This window comes from Adiantum capillus-veneris, chromosome 22 (genome assembly GCF_014529385.1).
Source record: "Adiantum capillus-veneris isolate H3 chromosome 22, ASM1452938v2, whole genome shotgun sequence".
NCBI lineage: Eukaryota > Viridiplantae > Streptophyta > Polypodiopsida > Polypodiales > Pteridaceae > Adiantum > Adiantum capillus-veneris.
Window position 1 is genome coordinate 133,855,118 of NC_140952.1, and position 19,039 is coordinate 133,874,156.

At 42.9% G+C, this 19,039-nt stretch overlaps 1 protein-coding gene across 3 annotated transcripts in view; it reads right to left on the reverse strand.

Moving 5' to 3' along the window:
• Window positions 1-7,064, reverse strand: part of LOC147430257 (polyamine transporter RMV1-like) — a 65,587-nt gene extending 58,523 nt beyond the window's left edge. For 2 of the 3 annotated variants that reach the window (XR_015185773.1, XM_086494748.1), the window contains exons 1-2: window positions 6,592-7,057; window positions 6,124-6,502 (exon numbers count right to left, since the gene is read on the reverse strand). Coding sequence is in view for 2 of the 3 variants with exons in the window: in XM_086494748.1 (XP_086350874.1) it covers window positions 6,124-6,502; window positions 6,592-6,942 (730 nt within the window). In the remaining variant the exon portion in view is untranslated. Of the gene's footprint in view, window positions 1-6,123; window positions 6,503-6,591 lie in introns of all 3 variants that reach the window. The other variant, XM_086494749.1, reaches the window with a different exon arrangement.
• Window positions 7,065-19,039: the final 11,975 nt, after the last annotated feature.

Below are 19,039 nucleotides of genomic sequence, written 5' to 3' on the forward strand. Positions count from 1 at the left end.
CATGATACAGTGGATTATGAAGAGAATATGATTTCCGATATAGATGCAGATATTATTATTGATGAATTTTTGAATTCATTAACTTCTCGTGAATCAATTGATGAAGACAAAGATAAGAAGATAGTTGCAAATTCCGAGTCTGAAGACGACTATGCTTTCTTTGATTCTTTACTGGATGATGATATGTCAATTGCAAGTCATGAAGTGACAGTTCCTGAAGATGATTCTGAAGAATTTTGGGATTCATTTTGGAAGATGATTACAGTCTCAAGCCAAAGTTCCCTCCAGTGATTACTAAAGTTGAAGTCACCCCATCTGAAGAGTACCTTGAGAAGATTTCCTCTTTCCCAAATATTTCGCAATTACTGGAAGATTTTGAACCAAAAATCTTACATCACACGAAGGATTTTGAAGATCAACCTCTTGTTGCAGTCAACCTGATTAAACCAGATTCCTCTAAAAAGTCTTTGAACAATGCAATGATATGGGACTTAGCAGTCAAAGCAAAAAGGTCTCGCAAGAGGCAAAGGTTCAAGACAAAGGTTTCAGATAACTCAAAGATTGAAGATTTTCGAAGATTCAATGCTTTTCCAGAGTTCTATCAACATCAAAAGTCATTTCTTTGACACGGGCTCTCATTTTAAATGGGAGGGAATGTCACGATTATGACTATGTTAACAGCAATACATCTACTCCTAGTTGCAGATACGCGAAGTGCCATGCCAAGAAGGACCCTTGTGCTTGGATGGTCACACCCCTTCGCCCAAGAGACGTGCCTCTTCGCCAAAAGCCACACCCCTTCGCTCTACGGGTGCGACTCTTTGCCCAATGGTTACAGCTCTTCGCCGAAAGGATGTGTCTTTACGTCTAAAGTCGCGTCTCTTCACCATGAGACGTGTCTTTTCATTTATGTCTCTTCGTCTCCTATATAAGGAACCCTTGTATCACACATTCAATAAATAAAACACAAAGTCTTCTCTTCTGAGTCGAGTTTCTAAGTTCAGTTCAAGTTTCTAAGTCTTAATCATAAGTTTAAGTACTTAATTAAGGATTAGCACCTAGAATCCTCACACCCTTGACCCATATGTCAATAGCCTTAGCTCCCACCATTTGAAGCTGGTTGTGCGGAATGGTAGCACGTTTGCTCCAAGAGTGAACTATGAACACATCATGTCCAAGATTTTACGAGATAATGATCTTTGAAACACATCCTATCCATAATGAGGCCAACAACAATGGATTGTGTGTACATCCATAGTGTTTTAAATAGGTCATGTTGATTCCTTGCTAAATGCGATGTGCCTTTAATTCTGACACACTTGTTTAAACACCAATGACTTGAAATCGTGCATACGGGTCCAAATCAAATATTTGGAGCTTCAATTGTCCCTCTCATGTGCCACTCTCTAGCTAAAGCATGCGGCAACCGCCCCCGAACTATAGACTCAGATTCTCGACCATTGTGGCCGTCCCCACTTAAGCCTTGTCGATCATCTTGGTGGAAACACCGTCTCTGCTGTCCTCATCCAGCTTGCCTTTGTCCATTTGTGAGACTCAAACCTTTTCTTGGGAGACTAAGAGAGCTTCCTCCTCAGTGAGAAGATGGCTGAGATGATCAAAATCCAACTTTTCCTTCGTGATTTGCGAGCATAATGCCCTGGCCACTATCTCGTACTTCTCGGGAAACTTCGCAAGCACCAAGGCAACTAACTGAGTACTAGACAATGCACTATCTATAGCCAGGAGTTGATCTTGGATCACCTCCATTGATGCCAAGGGTACGCCGGAACAACCTCGGAGGGACTTCAAGTATTATGCAATGGCAAAGCCAATGCTTTCCACCATTCTCGTGAGCTTTCCACCATTCTCGTGAAAGCACTACCTGCATCAGATAATAGCTGCTCCAGTGGTCCATCTTCAATGCCCAACCAATTTCCAAGCATTTCAAAACACACCAAAAAAAAAGCTCCCCCAAGCAGCATTTCATGGCTCCCCACAACCGGCATTTCAAAACACACTGGCAAACCGAAAAAAAACGCAACACTTGTCGAAGCTTCTCAAAACACGGGCAAAAAAGAGTAGCGTTTCAAAACGCACACTACAAGAAATGCAGTCGCTCATGACGGCGTTTCAAAACACTGTACAAAGTGAGCCTCCCCCGATTGGAAAAACTGTTGCAAATGGATCTCTTCTTGCAGCTACGTCTCAAAACACTCGGGCACCCCGGCGGAAAACGCTCGCCAAACACAAGGGCGTCTCGAAACATTGCTAGGCAATGAAGTCCTCCCTGCCGCCTACGTTTAGAGGTAGAACCTAGGGCCTTGCCTTGCTCCTTGCCACCTTTTGAAGCCGCCACACCTTCCCTTCTTTGCGTAGTCGATCTCCCTCCGATCAATGATCAAGATTTTCTAGACCATGTCAAAGTCGACGATGCGGAAGCAGAGAGAAGAAGAAGAAGAAGAAGAAGAAGAGAGTTTTAACGTCGTAGGAAACTATAGAGAGAGAGAGAGAGAGAGAGAGAGAGAGAGAGAGAGAGAGAGAGAGAGAGAGAGAGAGAGAGTCTGAAACCATGTCAAAGTCAACGATGCAGAAGCATAGAGTTAGAGAGAGAGAGAGAGAGAGAAAGAAAGGAAAAAAGAAAGAAAGATTTTTAATGCATATGTGAGGCCGAAGTTGGCCCATGAGACAAATCAAGTATACATGTGTGTATGTCCTCTATCTATCGGAAAAGACAAAACAGTCCAAATTGGTAAGAATAAGGATAAGGATAAAAACCTTGGTTTGTGATGGGATCTATGGGGAGGAATGGAACTCTAGTACTAGGGATATATGCTCAGATAGTACAACCATGCAAGTGCATCAAGCTAGCTAGCCCCATCCTCTGTCAATAGGAGGTGTAAAATGTGGTGCATGGGAGGATCATGAGCAAGGGTTGCTCGGATGAATGCAGATGGGTAAGTCATCATGGGGCCATCATCTGGGATCGTCTCTCCTCAGTAGCTCGACGTGCTAGGGTTGGGATCTCCTCAATCTATCTACGGTGGAGTCGTGGGGCCCGGCATCCAGTAACATGTGGGCATCGTCTGGCCTGGGCTCGTCTGAGCCTGCTGGAGAGTCACTCCCCTCGGTGGATCTGGGAGTGGAGGGGGTATGGTCCTCTGGAAAAAATCTGTAAGTTGTGATTGTCTCCACCCCCCCCCCCCCCCCCCCCCCCCCCGTGTCTCTGTAGGTGGTTGTAGAAGTGTATCTTTGTGCCTCTGTATCTCCAGCAGGTATTGCCCCAATTGTCTCTCATCTCGAGAGTGCATGATGGGATCTATAGGGGGGACTGGAACTCTAGTACTAGGGTATGTGCATGTCTATATGCTGAGGTAGTACAACCATGCAAATGCACAAGCTAGCTAGCTCCATCCTGTCACTAGGAGGGTGTAAAATGTGGTGCATGGGAAAATCGTGAGCAAGGGCTGCTCGGATGAACGCAGATGGGTGAGCCATCATCTGGGCTCGTCTCTCCTCAGCAGCTCAACGTACTTGGGTTGGAATCTCCTCAATTTGTCTACGGTGGAGTCGCGGGGCCCGGCATGTAGTAATACGTGGGCGTCCTCTGGCCCAACTCGTCTCAGTCTGCTGGAGAGTCACTCCCTTCGGTGGATCTGAGAGTGGAGGGGGGGTGGTCCTCTGGAAAAAATCTGTAAGCTATGACTGCCCCCCCCCCCCCCCCCCCCTCCTTGTCTCTGTAGGTGGCTATAGAAGTGTATCTCTGTGCCTCCATATCTCTAGCAGGTAGCGGTATCAAAATAGCCAGCCCTTCGTGCGGGGCTCCTGAACGTGTACCTGATGACATCTCCGCTCTAGCATGGCCAAAGCTGCATATTCTCAAGTGAGTCTGTCAGTTGCGGCCTATGTTATGGAGAAGAGTCCCTGTTTGCCAGTGAAAGTAACTCCCAGGCAGACAAAGGAGTTGCCCACCTCAATTGGGCCTCCTGCTGCTCTAAAAGTGGCTGCTCGCCAGACTGATCTGGAGGTGTGGAAGATCATGACCTTAGTCTTCCCAAGGTTCACTATCGGTCCTCTGTGTGTATAGAGCTCATCCAAGGCGCTCAAATGGCCTCTCGGGTGACTCTGAAATCAAAACAATGTTGTCAACGTAAAGCATAACGTGGATTGGGATACCTGCTAGGTCAGCTCCTGCTCCTCCTGCTCGTAAGATGTAATCGGAGATTTCATCGATGTAGAATCCGAAGAGGCTCGGGGAGAGCGGGCATCCTTGCTTAACACCAATGGTGCTAGCAATAGACTCTGACAAGCTGCCTAGACAACGAACTCTTCCAATCACTCTCTCTTAGAGAGTGTAGATGGCCCATATCATCTCTGATAGTATTCCCAGACTCTGAAGCCGTCGAAAGAGCCTCTCCTATGGAACTGTATCATACGCTTTGCAGAAATCCACAAAGCAACAAAAAGTTTCTTCTTCTGCAACTTTGCTCCATCAATGAGGGGCACAGGATGAAGATGTGATCGATGGTGGAGAAGGTCCGCATGAACCCTACTTGACCGGGAGCCCATAGGCCCTCATTTTCTTCATATGAACTGAACTCAATCTCAAGTACTGCTCCATAAAGTTTGGCCATTGTATGGCTCATGATAGTCCTGTAATTCCCTCGGTCCGAGGTGTCCCTAGACTTGTGGATTGGCACAATGGTGTGTCGAGTCCATTCCTCTCGGAAGCCCTCCCCTATAGCCCGGTTGAATACACGTGCAACCAACAGGGCTATAGTGGCGGCTGCGTAAATGAGGTGCTCATTCTGTAATCATGTATGATCTGAAGACCGGCAGTGCTGTAGACAGTTCTTGATCATCTCTATTGTGAAGAAAGAGGAGCTCGTGGATCGGGGCCCGGGTGGTTGTGGAATTAGAGGCTGGTTTGGTACCTCATAGAGTTTCTTTGCATAATCGTGCCAGACCTGTGGATCCTCAATAGGGTAGGCGATCATGGCTCTCGAAGGGTGCACCATGCTGTGGCACTGTCCATGCTCATGAATAGGCGGTATAGCTCTAGTTCCCGTGCCTCCTCAAAGGCTCGCCGCTTTTGCATGTGAGTATCTTCATCTGTTGCCTGGCCTCTCGATCAGTGATCTCCCCTAGGGTCCGCTCTGCATGCAACTGGCGATTAAGGTCTCTGCACTTATCATCATACCAGCTGTTTTGTGGCATAGTCCCTTGTGGGGGGGCTGTGTGGGTGTTGTACGGGAAAGAGAATGGCCGATGTCTGACGGATGGATGTGATGTCGGAGGTGACCACATGTAGTGGTGCAGAGGGGTGGAGTAAAAGGAGTTCCTTGTCGACCTCTGTCGAGTATAGGGGGGTTAGCTCATAAGTGAAATGAATCGTGGTGTGTGGGGGGCGTGTCGTGGGTTAAAGTAAGTGAGGCCGAAGTCGGCCTGAGACAAATCAAGTATACATATGTGTATGTCCTCTGGAAAAGAGAGAGAGAGAGAGAGAGAGAGAGAGAGAGAGAGAGAGAGAGAGAGAGAGAGGCTCAAAACCAACCATCTTGGCAATGAATTAGATTGATAATACAATGGGGGAAGAATAGTGCCTTTATACCTACCCTGGGGCCCTTAAGTACCCCCCTCAATAAATTGCTCGGCCTAGTACCCTGTCAATAAGTAACATAAATACCTAAAGACAAAGTAAAAAAATAGGACCACATTGGGCATTCACTTGAGGTAAATTAATTAAATAGAGCCAACATGATACACCAGTATTACGAAACATATAGCCTGAGCTGGCTTCCAATATTATGGGGTTTGGAAGGGCCTCACAAAAAGTGTACCTAAGCAGCACTTTAGAGACAGCCATGTATAGATCCATGAATTTGCAGTCAATGCTACCCTCGAGCTCACTATCTTATCCAAGTAGCTTAGAATGTCTTGCTAGGAAACAATCCTAGATCAAGCCTCACAATGTTGATTGTCAAATAGTGGCCTTTGCTACATGATTTCCATGAAAAAGAAGATGTGACATATAAATTGCATTACTTCAACTAAATAGGAACAACTTCAACCAACGGCAGTGAAAGGTGCCTGCTAGGTGCCAATTAATTATTAACAAGTACTCACCAATGATTCTAATGCCGGTTATATTTAGCACGGTGACTAATACAATCAGTAGAATTCTGATGGCAATGCTCCATGCGTGCGAAATGCTGTGATTATTGCCATACAAAAGGGATGACAGATACTCCACAAAAAGCACAGCATAAAGTGCATTATCTAGAACACTGCAAGTGAAGGCAAAACAGCTGTTGACAAAAGACCAAAAGGGCCCAAAAGCACGGTAAATCCACAGGACATGCCCTCCAGTCAGAGGGATCATGCAAGATAACTCTGCAGTCATCAATGCTAATGGAGCTGACCATAGGACTTGGAATAACAAAAGCCCAATCTGCATCAATACTGGACCCACTGCGCCAACAGTGCCTTCAAAACCAAAAGGACCCTGCCAATGTAATGTATTAAACTGAGCATAGGTTCCTTGTCTTGTAGCCATAATTTACACACCAAATACAACAGCCCACCAAAACTTACACTGGTGACTGCAAAGAAGGTGATGCCAATGAGATGGTAGACACGGAGAAGCCGGAATGACTGCTGCGAGCGGAGCGCAGCAGGGATGCGTGGGGTTTTGGGGGGCGGCATGTCGGAGGATGGGAAGCTGCCCCCACAGAGTGGCGCATGTTCGTCATCTTTCTCATGGGTTTTTCTGTCTTTGGCAAAGATATTCTCAAATGCAAACAACACAGAGTTCTTCCTGCTCAATTTCTTGTGTAGACCCGGAGATGCAGATGATGAAGTTGGCGCAACACCATCTGCATTTCCATCACTCGTATTGTTGGATGGTCCACACAGTGAAGAGGAAACTTGGCTGTTTTGCGCCATAGCTGAGCTTCAAACCAAGTTTACCTGCATGCAGAACAAGAACCTTGGGGTGGTGCACCAAGAAGTTTGCGTTTATTCACATTTTATGCTATTGCCGCATCTCCCAAAATGTAAACTTGAAATCTATATCTATATGTATTCTATACCAGCAGTCCGAGTACCCTCTACTCGTGTCAACGTCTATGAGGTGAAGGCTAAATGTCAAAAGTGAGGTTCTGAGAGAACCTCACGTGCACGGGATAAAGAGAGAGAGAGAGAGAGGCCGCCTTCGACTGCCGGCCATACTCGTTCTAACTATGGATAGATTTTGTTGCCACTGCATTGCCATTAGAGCACCCAATCTCAAGAGCTACCTTAACGTGGCAATTTTTGCATTGTCTCGCACTAGAGGGCCACTTGCTTGCGGCCCGTGTGCGCTCTCTCACAAATCTCTTTCTCTTGCTCAATTTGCTCTCTCCTGCCTACCATAGGGCGTCTCTCTCTCTCTCTCTCTCTCTCTCTCTCTCTCTCTCTCTCTCTCTCTCTCTGTGTGTGTGTGTGTGTGTGTGTGTGTGTGTGTGTGTGTGTGTAGACACCTGGGGCAAAGACAAGGGATCGACGGTAGGGCGCAGGATCGGCGGAGCGGTGCAATTTGGACCATAGAATATCCGGAGCAGGGGGGGTAGGTTTTTATAGTCTAGGTCTCATGATCCTCGCAGCGATGCGCGCTAGGTGGGTTGGATAGGGTGTTGCACTATCGGGTGGTAGGTCAGGGTTCAAGGTGCATCCTTGACGACTAGAACCCTAAATCTTTTTTATGGAACTCCATCAACGGCGGATTAAAAATCCGTCGTTGATCCCTTGTTTTTGCCCCGTGTGACATATAGACGAGCCCCCCCCCGTCTCTTGACGCATGCTCTCTTCATATGTGATTACTTTTTTTCTTTGTAATTATTTGCTAGTTTCTACTTTGTTACATGGTAAATTAATCTATAAATTATGCTTGGTAGTCATTTGAGTAAGTAAAGCTCGTAAAATATTGTTGCTCAAAGTACACCAATTGTAAGTGATCCCTCTCTCTCTCTCTCTCTCTCTCTCTCTCTCTCTCTCTCTTCCAAGTTTTAGTAGCTTCTTGACATGCTCTTTGTCACAAACACACTCACATGTGAGGTATTGCGGGAGCGCATGCGTGCGAGTGCATAGGGCGGTGCAGTGCAGCAGAGACTCTAGTTTGGTGTATTCTTTGTAGTATCCAAAGAATAAGGGTTAGTAGATAGTGATGGGCAGTCGACCAATTGGCTTGAACCCTAACAATCTCCCACTTGAAGGCCAACGTGGCCCAAGTGGGTATAAGTGTAAGGGTTGCATGTACAATTATACAAGTGTGAAGCATGACCATAGCTTCACCCTACGCCCATCATCTCTAGGCAATGTTCAAACCGCTCTAAAGATAGACTCTTTGTCAGAGCATCCGTTGAATTCTCATCTGTGTGGACTTTAGCTAACTCAATGTGTTTGTTAGGAAAAATATCCATATCACATGATAGCTAGCCTCGATGTGTTTCAATTTGGAATGAAACATGGAGTTCTTTGCTAACACAATCGCACTCTGGCTATTGCAATGTAGCATTGAAGTCTGATGTATACCAAGGTCTCCCACTAGGTGAGATAACCACACAGCTTCCTTGCTAGCACTGGAAACTGCAACATGCTCAACCTCAGTGGTGGAAGACGAAGTGCAATTTTGGAGACACGATCTCTAAGAGGCTGTCGCTCCAACAAACAAGAAAACAAAACCATATGTGGATCTCCTAGTGTCCACACAGCCCCCATAATCAGAATCAATGTAGCAACTATGGATGCATCATTGTTCCCAAAGCATAAGCACTTGTTGGTTGAACCCTTGATGTATCTTCACTGCTTCCCAATGCTTTTTGCTCGGATTTTCCATATACATGTTGACCACTCCCACTGTAAATGCAATGTCTTGTAGTGTGCTAACCATGGCAAACATGAGACTGCCAACTGTCGAAGAATATGGCACCTTTTTCATCTCTACCTTTTCAACATCCGATTTGGGGCAATCATCAAGCTTGCCAAATTTTAAATTTGCAGCCATTGAAGTACTCAATGCTTTCTCCCTTTGCATGTTAATGTTGCAAGACCTTGTGACTATACTCTTCCTGTGATAGTTCAAGTATTCCATTTACTATCTCTATTGATACGGATACCAAGAAAGTGATATGCATCGCACAAATCTTTCATGAAAAATTGCTTGATTAAGGCGTCTTTGAGAAGTATAATCTCATCTTTTGACTTCTCGGCTATAAGCATACCATCCACGTACAAGATTAGAATGATGAGGGAACCATCGTTCAACCTTCTTGTGTACAAGCAATGATCCTCTTGGCTTTGTACATAACCTTGAGATTGAATGTACTCATCAAACTTGATGTACCACTGCCTTAAGCTTTGCTTTAGTCCATGCAAAGATTTCTTGAATCTACACACCAGTTCTGCCATTGTTGGCTTCTCAGGCTTTATCTCAAAACCTTTTGGCTACATCATGTAGACATCTTCTTCAAGATCCCCATGAAGAAATGTCGTCTTCACATCTAACTAGACCAATTCCATGTCCTCTATGGTTACTAGAACAAGCATAAGACGCAATGTAGTCATCTTGACCACTAGAGAAATATATCTCATCAAAATCTATGCCTTTTTTTTGCTTGAATCCTTTAGCAACCAATCTAGCCTTATACTTAGGCTTGGGATCTTTTTCCATGTGCTTTCTCTTGTACGCTCATTTGCAAGGCAATGCTTGTTTACCCTCTAGTAACTCAATCAACTCCCAAGTCTCATCGGCTAAAATCGAGTTATACTCAAATTGCATAGCCTGCTCCCACTTTTGGATGAAAATTCTCAGGTGCACAAATTACACGATTAGATCTTCTAAGTACCTGACTGCTAGATTTTGCTCTTTCTGGAGCAATATTTATTTGTGTACTAGTGGAAGGTGCATCACTAGCACCTCTAGCATTCTACATAACTGGTGGTGAGGCAACATCCTCCAACCTTACTTTGCATCATTGGATGTCTATGCATCTTAGACTCGTTGAATATCACTTGTGAGCTGCGTATAACCTTCTTAGATTCCGGGTGCCAGAGACGATATCCCATCTCTTTGTCCACAACATATCCAATGAAGATGTACTTGTGTGATTTGGGGCCTAGCTTTTGCCTAAGCTCTTTTGGCACATGTGAGAATGCCTCACACCCAAATACATGTAACCTATCGTAATTAGGTTGTTTGCATGTCCACGTCTTCTGTGGAGTCTTATACTTTGATGGTGTACTAGGTGACCGGTTTATCAAGTAAACAACTGTCATAACAGCTTCGTCCCAAAACTCCTGAGGTAAAGTGGTCGTAGACAACATAGAAGTCACCCTTTCCTGGATAGTCCTATTCATCCTTTTTGCCACACTGTTCTGAGCATGTGTGTAAGGTATGACGAACTATCTTGTAATGCCTCGTTTACTGCAAAAGTCCTTGAACTCAAAGGAGATATACTTGCCTCCATTGTCAGTTTTGTAAAACTTTAATATTTCTACCTCATTGGTTGTATACCATTGCTAAGAACTTCTGAAAGACACTAAAATTTTTGCTCTTCTACTTCAAGAGATAAACCCACACCTTCCTACTAGAGTCATCTATGAATGTTAGGAAGTATAGTGCCCCCGGGCCTAGAGACTTAACATGCATAGGGTTGCATAAGAAGTCGCTATGAAAAAGATCTAGAGGGATTCCTAACTCCTTTTCTAAAGTCATTGAGGTCAACCTAGTCTTTTTCCATAAATGTAGTGATCACATTTAAAAAAATCAGAAAAATCTAACACAAGGGTATAGCCAAAACACTGCAGTACCTTCATATCTTTCTAACTCATATGTCCCAGCCAACAATGCCACAACTTTGTAGACTGCAGCTCAGCTACACATATAGAGTTCTCTATCATTGAAGAGACATAGAGTGAATATTTTCCATAAATGTAGTGCTCACATTAAAAAAATCAAAGTAATCTAACAGAGGGATATAGCTAGAACAATGCAGTACCTTCATTTCTTTCTAACTCATATGTCCCAGCCAGCAATGCCACAACATTGTAGACTGCAGCTCAGCTACACATATAGATTTCTCTTTCATTGAAGAGACATAGAGTGAATACAATGAGTCAGACTTTTGGCCTTTAAGCATTACCGAGTTTCCTTTCTTGATTAGCCAAGAACCATGTGCGAAAATAGTAGTGTAACCCAAATCATCTAATTGCCCAAGAGACATCAAACTCTTTGTCAATTTGGGTACATGTCTAACATTTTGTACCATAAACCCGATGCCATTATGCATACAAAGTTTTATGGCCCCGATACCGCATATATCGAGTTCATAAGAATTACCCAACTTCACTATACCATGTGTAGCAATATATGTGGAGAACCGCTCCTTATGAGGAGTCACATGAAAGATAGCACGTGAGTCCACTATCCAATTTTGGACATAACACTTGTCAAGAGCTAACAATGCATCAAGACTCAAATATGAGGTGAAGATCAACACATCAGGAATAGTCTCAATAGCTAGAGACTCAACAACATTAAGTTCTTCTATCTTCACAGTGCTCTTAGGTGTGTGAGACTTCATTTTTTCTTTGCCCTTGTCATGCTATAATGCACGAAAATCTTTTTTCACATGTCCCTTTTTATAAAAGTGATAACATTCAACATTCTTCATGTCTCTCCCAAAACTCTTGCTATGATTGTTCTTACGATCCTGAGAACGACCGCGACTACGACCACAGTGCCTTGGCTTGTCACAATTGCTACTAGCCATATACGCATCACCATCCCTACTCACATCAAGAGACTGACGTATAATTTCCTTAGTGAGCAATGTGCTAGTAACATCACCACTAAAAGCAATCTTGCCGCCAGGTGCTGAGTTACCTATGGTTGTATTGAACGTATCCCATGATGATGGAAATGAACAGAACAAGAAGATGGCCTTCATCTTCTCATCAAAGTTAAGACCTTTGAATGTCATAAAATATAATATCTAGCTTTACCAAATGATTTTCTCATATTAAATTGATCATTTAATGTGGGAGAATAAACAGGAACAAGAGTTATAATAGAGACATGTGCTTCTAGACCTATCTCAACACGGGACCAAAGGGAGAGATGGTTGCATCTCAATAGGGGTTCAAAAGGAGATGGTCTATCAAAGAGAAATGTACAATAAGTGCTTCTAGATTTACCTCAGAGATGGTTACATCTCAATAGGGGTCCAAAAGGAGGTAGTCTATCAAAGAGCAATGTGCATCTAATGGAGCTTAAAAGACCTTAGGGTTAGCTTCATTAAAGATCTCCAATGGTTAGTGTTAAAAGTCCTTTGACCTTAGGCAAGCTAGGGTTGAGCTTGAGATGGGAACCCGACCTAAGCTTGAGGTGCTTGTCATGCTTGATGACTAAGGTGCGTGCTTGATTACTAAGGTGCTTAAGGTGCTTGTCATGCTTGATGACTAAGGTGCTTGAGGTTCTTGTCATGCTTGATGACTAAGGTACTTGAGGCGCTTGTCATACTTAATGAGGAAGGTGCTTGAGAAGCTTCCCATGCTTGGGGGGTAAGGTGCTTGAGTAAAAAAGAGACCCTAAAAACTTAATGAGGAAGGTGCTTGAGAAGCTTCACATGCTTGGGGGGTAAGGTGCTTGAGTCAAAAAGAGCCCCTACAAACTTAATGAGGAAGGTGCTTGAGAAGATTCCCATGCTTGGGGGGTAAGGTGCTTGAGTCTAGAAGAGACCCTGCAAACTTAATGAGGAAGGTGCTTGAGAAGCTTCCTATGCATGAAAGTCCCAACGTTAGGGGAATCTTTGACTTAACCTTCCACTCACCCAAAGGGCACCCCTTTTCTCAAAGGGCACATGGGACACATGTCAGACTCTTCCTAAGCTTAACCATATGGTGTGCTTGAATGCTATTGGTTGGGCTAAAGAGGGGTCCAATGAGCTTCTAGTTCCATCCAATAAATATCTAGATATTTTCAAGCTCTCTCTCTCTCTCTCTAAGGGGTAAGGAGGACACTTGTCCAAAGACTACCCTTGTACTTGAATGCATGCTGCATGTGATTGGCTAGGGGTGAGAGGGGTCCAATGAGCTTGAAACATGTGTAAAAGCTACAACTCACCCCAAGCAAGCAAGGGGGGTGCTGGGGGGATATACACCACACACACACTCATTTTGTGGATGATTCTCACTTGGTGAAAGTTGAGCAACTCCACCTCCTTCTCCAAGCTTGTGAGAAGTAAGAGCCTACACCAACACTCTTGGCTATGGAATGCAAATCCAACCAAGAGCCATGCTTCAATGCTTAAGCTTGCTATCTTCTACATCTTCATTACTATGCTATTATGTATGCTCGCAAGAAGAGTGATGATAAGTGAGGAACTATTTCTTTCTTCTATGAAATGTTTCTTCTTCCTCTTCCCTATCCTCATTCCTCGCTAGCTCTCTCCACCTTCGAAGGCGTTTGAGGCCTTGGGACTGAGGCTTGGGATAGTTAATGCTTTCTACAAATTTTATGTTGTGCTTGTGATGCATGAAGCTTTCCATCTTCATTGCATCACCAAGGTCACAAGGAACACAAAGATTGTACTGTACCAAGTCTCTCTTGATGGGAGAAACTATAATACAAATGCCTATTGGAGGGGGGACCGCCGGCTCTGTATGAATCCGGTCCTCAATTGTTGTCATGTTCTCTAAACTCTCTCTCTTGCAAAAGGATTGTTCATGCCAAGTTAACGAAGTACCATGTTTATGTTGCTACCATCAATTAAGTTCACCCGCTATGCTCACAAAAGCAATCTCACAAAAGTGCTTTATCTAATTTCCTAATTTCGCTACTCTCAAAGTTTATAGGCCATTTCCATTACATTGGTATCGTAGCATTTGGTTTCTCTTTTCTTGCTTAAGAAGAGAGGTCCTTAAGTAGCCTATTAATGGTTGATTTTGTTAATTATATTAGGGTAAGTGGGACTGGGATCTATTAGCGGTTTTGTTGAGCCCACTATGTGGGATATGGTGCACACCTCGGGAGCTTTGGTTTCATAATGGAGTCTTTTTAGACTTGCCTACGTCTTTACCATTATTGAGCCATAAGAAGTCCGAAAGGAGCTATCCCTCGGCAACTTCGCTATGTTACATTCACTCCACTACTCTCTATAATTAACCAATTCGAGCCGTGGGTGTAGATACTTAAGTGCCTATTTTCAAAGGCTAAGAGAAGTAGCAACTAAGGTTTTGAATTGCCAAAGCATACACTAAGTAAACACATAAGTTTAATTAACATGGCTGACAATAACCAAGAGAGTAGAACGAACATTGATAACTTTGATTTTGCACATGAAGGTGCTAATGATGATACCCCAGTTTGTTAATTATCTTGTCACTAGGTTGCAACAAGCTATGGGCAACCCACTTTGCAAACCGAAGTTACTCAACAACTTTGTGCTTATGGGATTTTCTTCCCTCTCCCAGAGGAGAGAGAGCTTAGGAGGCCTCTTGATGAGACCCCCAAAAGAAGACTCTCTCCCATACGAGAGGAGGAATCCAAAGATCAAGAAAGTAATGAATCCCTAAATTCCTCCAAAGATGTGGCTCCATGAAGAAGGCGGACTAAACGATCGCCAACTCCTCCCAAGAGGAAACGGTTAACCCATAGTCCTTCTCCTCGTCACTCCAAAAGGGAAGAGAGAAAACAAAGGAAGAAAAGGGCAAGAAAGAGATCACCCTCTTCTCCTTCTTCTTCACCTTCCTCCTCTACCGATGAAAGCTATGGCTATTTTCCTAGAGAATACAAGAGGGGAGGACATCGCAAATCTTACCCTGCATGGCGAAGGTCACAAAAGCTAAAGAAGAGAAGCCCCAATGACATGAAAAACTCTACGAGTTTCCATCATGAAGCAATTCCTTGCAAGTGATGCAAAGGACAAAGTGCTTACCAAATGGTGAAGTTTAAAGCTTCTCTCTCATGAGTCTATCCACAAATATGTGGACAAGTTTTGGGATTTACATCTCAAGGTTACTGTCTTTCAAAAGATAGACTTCGCCGAGCAAAAGCAATAATTCTGTGCGGGAGTACCCAAAGAGATGGCCGAGTGTGTCAACTCTCAACGGCTTGGTTCTATCACCAAAGTAATCCACCACACCATGGTTGCTTCGTGCATCAATTTCCAACAAGGGGCTAGATGGAATGTCAAGCCCATGGAAAATAAAGACACAAGTGATGCCAAGAGGAAAACCAATGCCCAAACTTCTTACCAAGGCTATTCCAACAACAACAACAATCGATCCAAGGAGAAGGGAGTTTTACAAAGGTAAATATAAACTCTCTCCTAAAGAGCTAGAAGCTTTTTGTAAGGACCACAAATGTTTTAAGTGTGGGAAGCAAGCCCATGGTTATCATCCTTGCCCCAAGAGAATTTCCCACAATGAGACTCCTAGAGCCTCTATGTTTGAAGCTCCAAAAGAGGATGCTCATTGCCTAGGATTTCTCCTTTCCTATGCTTGGGGAAAGATGGAAGAGCATGATGCCTTTATTTTGTTTGAACCTGGTTCAACTCACAACTTCATATCCACAGAGTTGACCACTAAGCTAGGCATGCAAGCCCATAAGATGGGAGATGCATTGAAAGCCAACGGAGCTATCAAGGGACAAGATGTCTCTGTTACTTCCTTAATTGGAAAATTAAGGCTTCATGTCCAAAGCTATGTGGACAAAAAGGATTTATTCATCTCCCCTCTCAAACATGAGAATGTTATCGTTGGGGCACCATGGTTTAACCGCATGGCTTCCAACATGAAGCTCCCTAAAAGGAGAATCTACTTCACCTACAGGGAAGAGAGCATGTATATAGATGCTAATGAATTGGGGAACACCATATCCCTGCAATAAATGGATTCAAGAGGAATTAAAGTTGTCTAATTTCCTAAATGGATTCCAAGATGTTTTCATTGATGACATCCCTAGTGAGCTACCTCTAAAATGAGGGATGATGACCATGCAATTGAGCTCCTACTAAGAAGCTCACTGCCTAACAAGCTTCCTTATCGAGTTTCACAAGCTCAACAAGAGGAGATCATGAGGCAAGTGCATGAATTGGTGGAAAAAGGGATGGTGAGGTCTAGCTCCTCTCCATTTTGTTCACCATTTCTTTTAGTGCAAAACAAAGACGACACATATCACATGTGTGTCGACTTTAGAGCACTAAAGAAGATCACTATCAAAAATAAATTTCCCGTGGCCGCAGGTAGAAGATCTATTTGGTACTTTACAAGTTTTGGCCTGGCAAAGGCTCCAAACGCATTCAAACTTATGATGGAAAACTTTTCAGGCCATTCAAATACTTTTGAGGACTACAAGCGACACCTCCAAGTAGTCTTTCAAGTTGTGAGAGTGAATAAGCTTTTCATTAATCAAAAGAAAATAGAATTTTTCCTACAAGAGATTCAATATTTAGGTCACATTATCTCCAACGATGGCACCCATATGGATGCAACAAAATTAGAGATAATAAAAGGATGGCCTAATCCAAGGAATCTACAGGAGGTACGAAGCTTCATAGGTATGTGTGCATACTATAGATGCTTCATTTAAAAACTTCTTGCTAATAGCAAGCCCATTACATGACTTAACAAAAAAGAACGTTAAGTATTCATGGACTGCAAAAGTGTAAGAAGCTTTGGAAGAAGCTTAAGGAGAATCTTATCTCTCAACATGTGCTCACACTACTAGATCTCTCAAAGCCATTTGAGGTCCAACGTGATGCTTGTGGTGATTGCCTTGGAACTATTTTGCTTCAAGAAGAGCATGCCATAGCATATGAGAGTCAAAGGCTCAACTTCGATAAGTGAGTATTGGGCAAATACAAAAAAGAGCAACTAGCTATTATATATGCCCTAAACACATGGAAACACTATCTCTTGGGGACTCCATTGATTCTACAAATGGATCACAAAGCCTCAAGAACTTCATGACGCAAAGCAAGCTCTCCGACAAACAAATGAGGTGGGCAAATTTTTTTTTTCAGTTTAAATTTCATATTGTTAACATTGTTAACAAGCACAATCAAGTGGTCGATGCACTTTCACAATGACCAAGGGTAAATGTGGTGTCTATAGCAACTCACAATGATCTATCTTTTATGATAGATGAGTATGCTACGGATCGAGACTTTAAGTATGTAATTACAGTCTTTGCAATAGGGAAGAAAAAGAACCATTCACCTTGAAGGACGGTTATCTTCCAAATGGCAATAGGCTATGTGTTAACCACCCATACAATAAGAAAGTCATGTATGAATCCCATACTTCTTCTTATGCGGGGCAAAAAGCGAATCCATAATCTACTCTTCAAGGAGTAGAAATGTATTTCTGTTGGTCTACCATGAAAAGTAAACATACAAGAGTATGTTTCAAAATGCGTGGTATACCAAAAGTTGAAATTTGATCGAGGGAAGCAACTTGGATTATTTCAGTCAACAGGCTTAGCAAGAAAACACACTCGATGCCTATCAAAAAGACTATTAAGGCACATAAAATGGAAACCCTCTTTAGATCTCAAATTTTCAAGTATCATGGCTTTCCAACATCCATAATGTCGGACAAAGATCCTAGAATGACCAGTAATTTCTAGAACGGTCTCTTTGAGATCTAGGAAGTAGATTAAATTTCTCTTTCAGTCTATCATCCACAAACGGATGACCAAAGTGAAATAACTAATCTAACAATTCTTGATCTACTAAAAGCCTATGTCATGGAAGTGAATCAAAGTTCTCAATGAGAGAAGTACCTACCTCTTATGGAGTATGCGTACAATGACATTGTACATACTTCTATGGGGAAAGCACCTTTCGAGGTTAAAGAGGGAAGATCCGAAAGTCCCTTACTACTTAAATTACATGGGAAGATCTTCACTGTTGATGAATATAGCCGAGACTCACAAGAATCTTTTCCAAAGATTAAAGAGGTTATATCCATCTCAAAGCAAAGGCAAAAAGGGCTACTGCCTATAAGCATAGAAGAGCCTTAGCCTTTAAGAAAAATAATTGGGTCTTGCTAAAGTTTCTCAAGGCTCATCTAAGGCATACTACGGGCAAGAATCCTTCGGTCCATCAAGAGTATTATGCTAAACTAGCAAAAAGATACTATGGTCCTTTTTAAATTCTTAAGCCAATCAATGAGATGGCTTATCAATAATAGTTGCCCAACCATTGGCTCATGCTGCACAATGTTTTCCATGAGAGCCTACGTAAGCCTTATAAAAGGAGCGCCACCAAAAGAAGCAATAGTTGCAGACCCTCCAAAAATCGAAGATCAAGAAGAAGTACTTCAATTTGAGTCCATCCTATGACATGAACACAAGGTATTAAGAAACGGTAAGATTATTTGACGATATCTTATTAAGTTTAAGTATTATTCTTTTAAAGATGCTAGATGGATGCAAAGAACCTAGCTTAAGGATAATATGAACTTTGTCATGCTTACAATGGTGCCTTAAAGTAAGCATATGAAAATGCATTTTAAATGAACAATGTTTTTGTATTATAAGACTTGTTCTCTTTTTATTGTGCACAGATTTAAATAGTATGCATGCTTAGGATCATGTTTGTTGTGACCACGTCTCACAAACACCAAGTAGAACTTGTCACTCTACTTTGGAAGTATGATATGGACTAAAGAGCAGACATGCTTGCGGCAGCTACGTCTCCCAAGCACCAAATGGACTAGTCATCCATCTTGGAATGATGTCGTAGGGTAAAAAGGGGTCCTCTACCCGCTAAGAAACATGGACTAATGACTAGGCTTTATCTTCTCTACCTCATAGTCAAGGACGACTATGATTTCAAGAGAGAAGTAATGTCATAAAATATAATATCTAACTTTACCAAATGATTTTCTCATATTAAATCGATCATTTAATGTGGGAGAATAAACGGGAACAAGAGTTAGAATAGAGACATGTGCTTTTAGACCTATCTCAACAGGGGACCAAAAGGAGAGATGGTTG